This window comes from Fusarium coffeatum (assembly GCF_003316985.1).
Source record: "Fusarium coffeatum strain FIESC_28 chromosome Unknown BRIP53273_contig_98, whole genome shotgun sequence".
Classification (NCBI taxonomy): domain Eukaryota; kingdom Fungi; phylum Ascomycota; class Sordariomycetes; order Hypocreales; family Nectriaceae; genus Fusarium; species Fusarium coffeatum.
The window spans coordinates 1-9,738 of record NW_022157893.1 but is presented as its reverse complement, the minus strand read 5'-3'; the positions used below and the strand labels follow the sequence as shown (position 1 = coordinate 9,738).

Genomic DNA, 9,738 nt, shown 5'->3' with positions numbered 1-9,738 from the left:
TTAACGCCTCTTCAGCTAGAAAATAAATGTAAATTCAAAGCTCAAAAGTTGCGGTACTTGACTTAAGCTCGGCCAATCCGGGGTAAAACGATAATGCGATCCCGCCGATAAGCCACCTTCTAAGCTCTGTATTGCTTATCTCAATCCTGGCTAACGTTGCTACTCTGTAAAGGCTCAAAATTTCAATCCCTATACACAAACCACCAACGTCGACGTCAACCCACCACACCACGATAGCCTTATAACCTCTAATTTACCAACTACATCACCCCCCTCAACCCGCCAAAATGGATATGTGCGTTCGGGTCCCTCGGATCCCTCCAGTTGATTACGACACTAATCAAAGGTTTTTCCAATTGCAGGCTTTCAGCCGCTGAGCAGCGCACTCTTGAGCAGCGCATGCAGAAGCGCCAGGTCAAGGAGTTTATGGGTGTATGTTTCCCCAAATTATCGCTCCTACCTGCTCTGTACGATACTAACTTGTATCACATAGGCTTTCGGCGGTCTTGTCGAGCACTGCTTCATGTCCTGCGTCGATGACTTCACCTCCAAGGCTATTTCCAACCGGGAAAGCGGCTGCATCAACCGCTGCGTCCAGAAGTGGATGGCTTCCCAGCAGCGCATCAGCGACCGCTTCCAGGAGCACAACGCCCAGCTCACTGCTCAGATGAACAAATAAGCGCGACATATTCGGGATCGCGGCGTGTATGAATAGGAAGGAACAAGAGAAATATCAAGAGAAAACTCTACACGAGGTCTATTTTGGGGCGTCGGTTGTATACTGAAAGGCTGTTGCCCGTGATACTGATGACAATGATATCAGGCGCGGCTGATTTTTGTAGCGCCAAGCTGTACTTATACATTATAATGGGTTATAGACATGAAGCAAATGGGCTTAGATCTAGCCCCATGAAATGAAATTATGACCCATCTCTTGTTCAGTAACCAAACTGCTAGGAAAGCTTGGTCCAGTCTTCGAGCCACTTGTGCTGGGACAAGACAACCGTGGAGTAAAGAAGATGCTCTTGCGAATTGGCGCTGTTGGCGTCCTTTACCAAATTAATCAGTTTATATAATACTTTCTTATGCCCTCAATGCACAGGACCCAATTTCCAACGCCCATAAACTATACTACTCATACTATACATCTCGGTAATCATCGCTCTTCTCTTCTCTAAAAGCCTGTTCGTATTCAATTCTCTGCTTCTTCGCTCAGCACATCCCGAATGGCATCTAATTGAGCCACAGCTTTCTCCTCCAAAAGATTGTCATATGTTCCTGCGGCGGGCTTCATGCCCCGCCAATCCATTTCCCGTTGTCCCAAAGGCATGAGTCGCTCCTTCAATAGCTTCTTCGTGCTCAGCCAAAAGTCAACGTTCTCAAGAAGATTTGCCGAATCCCACTCGACGTCCGGAATGTCCCGATTATTGTTCACACGAAGAGCAACAAGTACCCTTGTGAGGAGAGCCAGGGAGTGGACTTCGGATATAGCCACAAGCGTCAAGTAGTGCGGTGACGCCCGAGACTGTGTACGGCTTGCTCCGGGTGCTTCAAAACGGTCCACACTTGCCTCTAGTAGATGTGGGAACTGGTTCAGTACGTAGGCAACCTCTGGGGCAATGGTGGCGCCCAGAGCTGTAAGCAGGTTCAACATTAAAGGCAGCAGTCCCTTGGCCCATATACCGTAGCAGCGTTGCACAACAGGAGAATCTGAGTAGGGAGAGATGTTGGACTTGAGCATGAACTTTGTCAGGTTTGCCGACAAAATATTGCTCAGAATTCCATCGCAGGCCATCTGCTCAGCAATCAAAGGCAGAGTAGAGAGCTCGAGTAAGAATAGCATACTGAGCTCGCCATAGATAGGATCACCCTGATCAGACAGCCTATCCGCCCAAGAATAAAGGGACGAAACAGCGTGCAGGACTTGGTGCTCTGCCATAATGTTAAGAACTTGGGTTTGCGATTGATCCATGTTGGGTAAGCTGAGACACGCTTGAAGGATGGCTGTCAGCAACCCAAGGTCCTCCGGCGAAACGGTGGTTTCGTTGTCGTGCACCAGACTGACCAGTGCGCGGAAGCCTCTGCCGACAACGCGATCGAGGATGTTGAGCACGGTTTGTGTGACCGTAACTGTGGTTCCCTCAAAGATATCTTGGTTTTCGCCCGTCTTCTTGCCACTGGTGTGATAAGCACGCAGGGTGACGAATAGGGCCTTCAATAGGGTACGATAGTATGAGATCGACTCGGGTCCCCAAGGCTCTTCAACACCATTCATTGTGCCAACAAGGGTTGAGAGCAGCTGGTTGATGTCCTTCACTGGCACAGAAGATTTGACCAAGCGTTGAATCAACACAAGGGCGAGGTTGGCACGGGACTCAACCAGCTTGAGGAAGATGTGTTCAGGTCCAGGAATGCCTTGGTTTGCGTTCAAGCATTGTTGAGCAACCTGCAGCATTTGCTTTTCAACAGTATCATTCTTAGTCAGACATGTAGAAAGCTCAACAAGCAGGAACTCCCAAGCATGGAAAAGGGCCTATGTTTGGATTAGCTAAAAATTATTACAAGCAAAGAGTTATGAACTTACAAGTTGAGCGTCGACAAGAGAGAGGTTCGTATTTGCGCGCTCCATCTCTGTTTTGAAGCCATCATCTTTCCGGCCCTTCCAGCCGGGGTCGAATCGAAGCATTTCATCGGCACGTTCGAGATCGTAGTAGTAGCTTTTCCCTAATTCTCGTGGCTCGAGAGCAGTTCGTTTGAAGTAACCCACAGGACAGTCAGAATACTTGTTTGAAAAGTTCCTTGCAAAATTGTTATGCAAAGATTTGTTATAGCCTGCAACCTCGACTCCGTCGCGCAGATAATAGTCGAGATCGCTGACAAGATTCTTTGCCAAGGTGTCGGAGTTGCCTAGATGTCGCGAATGGTATAATTGCATGGCGAACGTCTCAGCAATGTAGGCGGCTAGTCTAGCCTCGAAGCCGGCACGAACAGCATCACTCTTGACGGTAAGGTTGGATGGCTTGAGTTCTCGGACATATGCTCTGAGACCATCAAGGTACGCTGTGTCTTTCTGCAGCGTGAAAACGGTCCAGGGCCAGAAGTTCTGGGCTGAGGCAACGAAGTCGAGTATGACCAACGCTTCGCTGACTTCTAGATCTTTCAGCTTTCCGAGCTTGGCAAGTCCAGTGGCAAACACTGAGTTGGAAGAAACATCGGTCTTCTTCTTGTCCGTTTTCATTGCCTCTCTCGGGGTTTGCCCTGTGAGAAGACAGTTGGACATCCACTGCTGCCTGTTCCTCAAAATAGCCGAGAAGAACTTCCATGTTGCCTTGACCTCGCCTCTTAGTTCGAAAGGTTTGCCCAGAGTTGACAAAAGCTGTAAGAAAGATTTGGAAATTTGAGGCCCAAGATAACCAAGTAGTGAAGGAGGCTCGCTTGAAGACTTGCCAGCATTCACTACCAGAGACTCTAGCAGCCACATTGTAGGTCTTCGGAAATGGTCAGATGCTGCACAAAGACGCGCAAGGAGGGTAGAGCTCTTGAAAAGGTAGGTCTCAATCATGCTAGAAGATTGCTCAAGATAATTTGCAACCCGCAAGAGTGTGGCTGATAGTTCCAGCACGGCACCCAGTTGTGACTGAATCATCTCCACGCGCCTAGGATAAAGTGTGCTATCGGTGGTTGTGAACGCAGTAATTAGAGAAGATAAGAGAGGCTGGAATCGAAGAGAGCCAGTTGAGGGTGAGACAAAGCAGTCGATAACATAGGATGCGGCAGGTCGTAGGCAAGAAGTCAAGTTCTCAGAGGTGGAAGAATCGCCAAGGCTATAGCTGTATAGGATAACTTTGTGCAGGATAGGCACAACGTCTCGAAGGACTGATGAACGGCATGTGTCTGAGGCAAACCTCCAAGTGGATGTGTTTTCGAAAATATCCACTCCTGCTTGGGCGATTGCATAACTGACCTTTGCCAACACCTTATCAGCTGTACCGAGCCAAGGATTTAGATCCGACTTGTTCCTGCCGGTAGCTTGGATGCCGGCTCGACGTTGAACGGCGGAGGTCATCGCAGTATCAATTAGATTACCAAACAGACGCAGGCAAGAAGAAAGGAACTCGAGCCTTTCTTGTACCAAATCGAGGCTGCCAACAACCTTGGTAAGTTTACCAGCTCGAGAATCGGAACTCAACAGCTCGCATCGAGAGAGGTAAGACCAAACTCTGCTAGGGTAAATTGGTAAGACCGCGTCCAAGAACTGTATGCAAGAAGTGAGAATCGTCACCACGACATCCTCGCTCTCTGCAAGGTCAACCTGCATATAGTAGTCCATCGTGTCGCAGACCACCGTCAACAGGTCCCTTCCACTGCCCGCATCAATATGCTTCTTTGCTTCCAGAAGGATGTCATCATCTGAGAGCACCAGAGCCCCTGTTGAGTCCTCTTGGGAAGCGTTCAAGTAGTCCATTCGGATAAGTGTTGCGAAAAGGGAGATGACTTCGGCTGTTTCTTCGGGTTGGAGCATACCAAGCTCAGACTGGTAGCCTTCCTTCATCAAGTTGATTTCCAGCCGCCGGCCGAGGAGGGAGATCGTTGAGTGTGGGTACTCCATTGAGACAACTCTACCAGTATCTGTGACGAAACGGCCGTATGTGCCGGCGGGTATCCGGTAAGAATCATCTTCGACGCGTCTGCCTCGCCATGAAGGAGATAATGAAATGATAGGAATGTCCTGCAACAGGCAGAAAGTATTGGTATTCTCATCTTCTTGTGCAAGTTCGTATTCTTGAAAGTGGTCGGGGAGGACGAAGGTCAGCGTAGGTGTGACGCGAAGGAGATTAAGAATCATCTGAGACCGCTCGCTATCGCGAAGGCTTGTTGCGCTTGCCAATGTTCGGCAGAGAGTGATGAATGGCATGAACTCGTAAGGATATCTGTCAAGGGCTTGCTGAAAGAAGAATTCTAAAGCAAGGTCATCGTTGACCATAGAGGCAAGGATATCTTGCTTTTCTGAAAGGTTCTCCTTCTTTGAGAGATCCCAATAATTTCGCCCGGCGCTCAAAACAGAGAGCAATGCGCTGACGGGTTCTGACTGATAACCAACAATGGGGTATGAAACCTTAAGGAGCTCCAAGAAGACGTTGCGAAGGCGAGAGCTGAGTAAAGGAGTCATACTGCCTTCATCGGAGGGGCCAAGGCTTGATGCCATGTTAGAGATGACATCAAAGACACGCCCTTGAGCTGTGACCGCCGATGCAAGCTGCTCAACCACGACAAGATCTTTAGATGCAGTTGCATTCTCCAGAAATCCGTCGAATTTTGAGGATTCGATGGAGAAGATGCTTCCCGCTGAATTGCGCCTTGCAACCGGACGAATTACACCTCCCGCCTCAAAAGTCTCTCGCGCGTTCTGTTGCAATAGGTTGTCTCGTTTTTCGGTCCTGCTCTGATAGGACACGTTCATACGATGGAGGAGTAGGGTCCATGCGAATATGACAGGCGAAGCATTCTCACAATCGGCATCTGCGGCATTGAGCACACTCTTGTGGACCTGCTCGAGAACGTCGGATGAAAGGAGGTATGTATCGTAGGTGGTATCAGCTTGAGTTGCGTCCTCCTCCCTCTCGGAGAGATATGTTAATGAACGGGCTGGCTTGAGTAAGATCAGGGACACCGCTACTGAGAGTGTCTTCAGAGGCATGACTAATGGAGCAATGCTTTCGTGAATCTGATTGATTGTTAGCATAAATCAGACATGAAGCCAATCTAGACGTACCGGCTGGACAGCATCAAAGAACCTGTAGACCTCCATCAACGAAAACCACTGGTTAACAGCATTTGAGGGTGCAAATTCATCGCCAAAGCTATCCACTATCTGAAATACGACAGACAAGGCATGCACGGCTTCGGTCAGATGAGTTCGTATCCAGTCTAGTTCGACCTCTTCTGTCACCCATTTTTCATCTGTTACAGCTTTGATCCCAGATTCGATCTGGCTCATGGAGTCGGTCAGAACTTGAAGATAGGTGGGTAGTAAAGGCTCTGCATCGTCTCGCGCAGGCAAAGTTAGTCGGTAAGTCTTGGCGAGGTCGAGATCGACGTTGGCGAAGGTAGGCAATCTTTCGTATAGCTTGATAGAGTTGGCATAATCCGCTGACAGCATGAAAAAACGACGCTCGGTAAGATATGTATCGAATAGGCGTCGCTGCCTCGTCTCCGGCTTCTCAAACTCGGCCCAGATCTCCTCAGCATCCAATGCAGCCGCTGAACCCAGGTCCATCAAGAACCCTGACCCTTGGCCATTGTTGAGGCCAGCAGCCTCCTGCAAGTTCTTTGCATCCTGCGATGATAAGGGGCCACTGAGATGGCGAGCAGGGCGAGACTGGTGTTCAATAACGACGATACGGAGGGCAGCGACTAGGTTGATTTTGGCATTTTTGCTGAGCCATTCGGCATCCTTCTTAATCGACTCGATATCCGGTCGTCCATCTGAGCTTGTGGGCACGTTGATCGGTGCTGTCTTTGTCTGAAAATCTTTTTTGGTAGCTTCGTCTGCGGGAGCGAAGGTGCTGGCAGGATCCTCGAGAAGACGGTGAACATAATCGTCGCTCAAAAATTCGATAACAGCAGAGCTCGTGGTCCTCTGGCCAGAGCTATCGGAGAGCGCAGTTGCGATAAGCTTCCATGAACTGGGTTGTCAGTTAGAAAACATATTGTTTACATAGAGATAGCTGCCAAGATGGAGGGTTGCTAGGACAGAGTAACAGAACTTACAGCAGTACCCTCTCCCCAGTTAGGCATTGTTCCAGGGAGGGGAAATATATGCGATCGGCCACCGGCGCCATTGCAGAGAGCGTCAAAAAGGCGACAGTGGCATGCGATGCATTACCTTTGGACTAGGGTAAATGCGAAGTTTTGATGCTTGTTGACGCGCCTGGTCGCGATGAGCTTTGGCTGGACCAGGTCAACTTTTTGGAAGCTAGAGAGCTCCGATTTAACCGACATTCAGCCGCCCATTCACTTTCAACCGCTAATCGGACCTTGTGGCATTTCTAAGTTGAGCTTGGACCGCACTGTACAGGGCATTATTCTTGGATGTAATTAGACAGTGCGACAGCAACTACCGTGCACGGCTGGGCTTGACAAAGGCGACTTCACTTTCTTTGTTGGAAGGTATATTAACCCAAGTGAGTCACTCTTTTTCAACACCCATCGATTGATCTCGCAAGATTCACTCGAAAAAAAGAAGCAGGAAATACTTCGAAGAGAAGCAAAAAAAATACTGTCTTTTCTTGTGTGTGTTCAAAAATGGGTTCCTCAGATATCATTGATCACTCGCCTCACCAAGCTGATCCCTCGCCTCCAATCCCAACCGCTTCCAACCTTATTCTCATTGACAACTACGATTCTTTCACTTGGAACATCTATCAGTACCTTGTTCTTGCTGGTGCTACAGTTACTGTCTACCGAAATGACAAGGTTACTGTAGAGGAAGTGATTGCCAAGAAGCCTACCCAAATCATTATCAGTCCCGGCCCCGGTCATCCCGAGACCGACTCTGGAGTGAGCCGCGATGTTATCAAGCATTTTGCTGGTAAAGTCCCAATCTTTGGTGTCTGTATGGGCCTGTAAGTCTTGAAGTGTCTCTGAGTCATAATTCTTCTGACCTTATTACAGCCAATGCATCTTCAACGTCTATGGCGGAGAAGTCAGCTCTGCTGGCGAGTGGCTTCATGGCAAAACTTCACCTCTAACTCACGATTCTAAGGGCGTCTTCTCCGGTCTGAGTCAGGGCGTCCCAGTCACACGCTACCACTCTCTTGCTGGTACTCATGTTACTTTGCCTGAGGATCTCGAGGTCTCCTCATGGGTCGCCAAGCCTGATGGCTCTCCCGGTGTCATTCAGGGTGTGCGTCATAAGAAGTACACCATTGAGGGTGTTCAATTCCATCCTGAGAGTATTTTGACCGAAGGCGGACGGGCCATGATCACAAACTTCCTTCGTATGCAAGGAGGTACCTGGGACGAAAACACCCAGTTCCAGAAGTCTGGCACTGTTGCAAGCGACGACTCAACAGCGCCCAAGTCTACGAAGACAAACAACATTCTACAGCGAATTTACGCAAACCGAAAGGCTGCTGTAGATGCTCAGAAGCAGATCCCTTCTCAGAGATTTGAGGACTTGCAGGTTGCATACGACCTGAATGCCGCCCCTCCTCAAATCCCCTTCGTTAACCGACTACGAGAGTCCCCTTTCGATGTTGCCCTCATGGCTGAGATCAAGCGGGGTTCTCCTTCGAAGGGAATCTTTGCTCTTGAAATTTCTGCTCCTGCGCAGGCTCGAAAGTACGCATTGGCTGGTGCAAGTGTCATTTCCGTTCTTACCGAGCCTGAGTGGTTCAAGGGCAGCATTGAGGATTTGAGGGCAGTCAGGCAAGTTCTAGACGGCATGCCTAACCGACCTGCAATTCTCCGAAAGGAATTCATCTTTGATGAGTATCAGATTCTCGAGGCTCGGTTGGCTGGTGCTGATACTGTTCTTCTCATTGTCAAGATGCTTGACACCGAGCTTTTGCATCAACTGTATAACTACTCTCTCCAGCTGGGTATGGAACCTCTTGTCGAGGTTCAGAATGCCGAAGAGATGACAACAGCGGTTAAGTTGGGTGCCAAGGTCATCGGTGTCAACAACCGTAACCTGGAAAGCTTTGAGGTTGACCTCAACACAACCGGCCGCCTACGCAGCATGGTGCCTGAATCGACAATCATCTGCGCTCTTAGTGGCATTAACACTCATGACGATGTTCTGATGAACAAGAGGGACGGTGTCAATGCTGTTCTTGTTGGCGAGGCCATCATGAAGGCCCCTGACGCCAGTGTTTTCATCAGCCAGCTGTGCTCTGGAACTGAACCACCAGCCAAGTCTGACATCGCATCGTCTTTGTACGTCAAGATCTGCGGCACTCGGAGTGCTGAAGCTGCGCGCCAGGCTGTTGAGTCGGGGGCAGACTTTGTGGGCATTTGCCTTGTTCCCAGTGCCAAGCGATGCATCTCACATGAAACCGCCCTTGCTATCTCGGAAGCAGTACACACATACCCCAGCCCCCGCAAGTACGAAACACAAGTGGCAGCAGTAGACAACAAAGCTAAGGATTTCTTCGAGGCTGCAGCGCAAAGACTCCGCAGCCCGCGACCTCAGCTCGTTGGTATCTTCCAAAATCAGCCCCTGAGCGAGGTCCTCGAGAAACAGAAGCAATACGACCTAGATGTCGTACAACTTCATGGTGACGAGCCTCTCGAGTGGGCAAGCCTCATTCCTGTGCCTGTTGTCCGATGCTTCAAGCCAGGCCAAGTTGGTATTGGCCGTCGGGGCTACCACACAGTTCCTCTCCTTGACTCTGGCTCTGGCTCAGGCAAGCTACTCAATGTTGCTAATGTCCAAGCTGTTCTGGAGAGTGACCCTGAACTGCGAGTCTTCTTAGCAGGTGGCTTAAACCCTGATAACGTTGCAGAGTCTGTCAAGGCCTTGGGTCTTCTGGCTGACCGAGTGATCGGCGTTGATGTGAGCAGTGGCGTAGAGGAGGACGGAAAGCAAAGTCTTGACAAGATCACGGCATTCATCAAGGCTGCTAAAGAAATACGATAAAAGGTTGAATAAAATTCATGATTCCAATTACAAGTACAAGTGACGAAGTAGTTTAGGCGATGAATCAGAGCTATTTCCTTGATGCCCCGGCTGTG

At 49.4% G+C, this 9,738-nt stretch overlaps 3 protein-coding genes across 3 annotated transcripts; 2 read left to right on the top strand and 1 right to left on the bottom strand.

Annotated features, from left to right (window-relative positions):
- Positions 1 to 287: 287 nt before the first annotated feature.
- On the top strand, positions 288 to 679 carry FIESC28_04675 (uncharacterized protein; the record flags this gene model as incomplete). The annotated part of the gene is made up of 3 exons (XM_031158822.1): positions 288 to 295; positions 363 to 432; positions 494 to 679. The coding sequence occupies 3 exons, from the start codon at positions 288 to 290 to the stop codon at positions 677 to 679; spliced, it is 264 nt and encodes an 87-aa protein (XP_031017121.1).
- Positions 680 to 1,192: 513 nt separating this feature from the next.
- On the bottom strand, positions 1,193 to 6,798 carry FIESC28_04674 (uncharacterized protein; the record flags this gene model as incomplete). Its single annotated transcript, XM_031158821.1, has 4 exons — positions 1,193 to 2,533; positions 2,585 to 5,725; positions 5,774 to 6,676; positions 6,772 to 6,798. 4 exons carry the CDS (start codon positions 6,796 to 6,798, stop codon positions 1,193 to 1,195), a joined length of 5,412 nt encoding a protein of 1,803 aa, XP_031017120.1.
- A 507-nt stretch (positions 6,799 to 7,305) lies between these two features.
- FIESC28_04673 (uncharacterized protein) lies at positions 7,306 to 9,643 on the top strand (the record flags this gene model as incomplete). The annotated part of the gene is made up of 2 exons (XM_031158820.1): positions 7,306 to 7,625; positions 7,675 to 9,643. The coding sequence occupies 2 exons, from the start codon at positions 7,306 to 7,308 to the stop codon at positions 9,641 to 9,643; spliced, it is 2,289 nt and encodes a 762-aa protein (XP_031017119.1).
- Between the last annotated feature and the right edge of the window lie 95 nt (positions 9,644 to 9,738).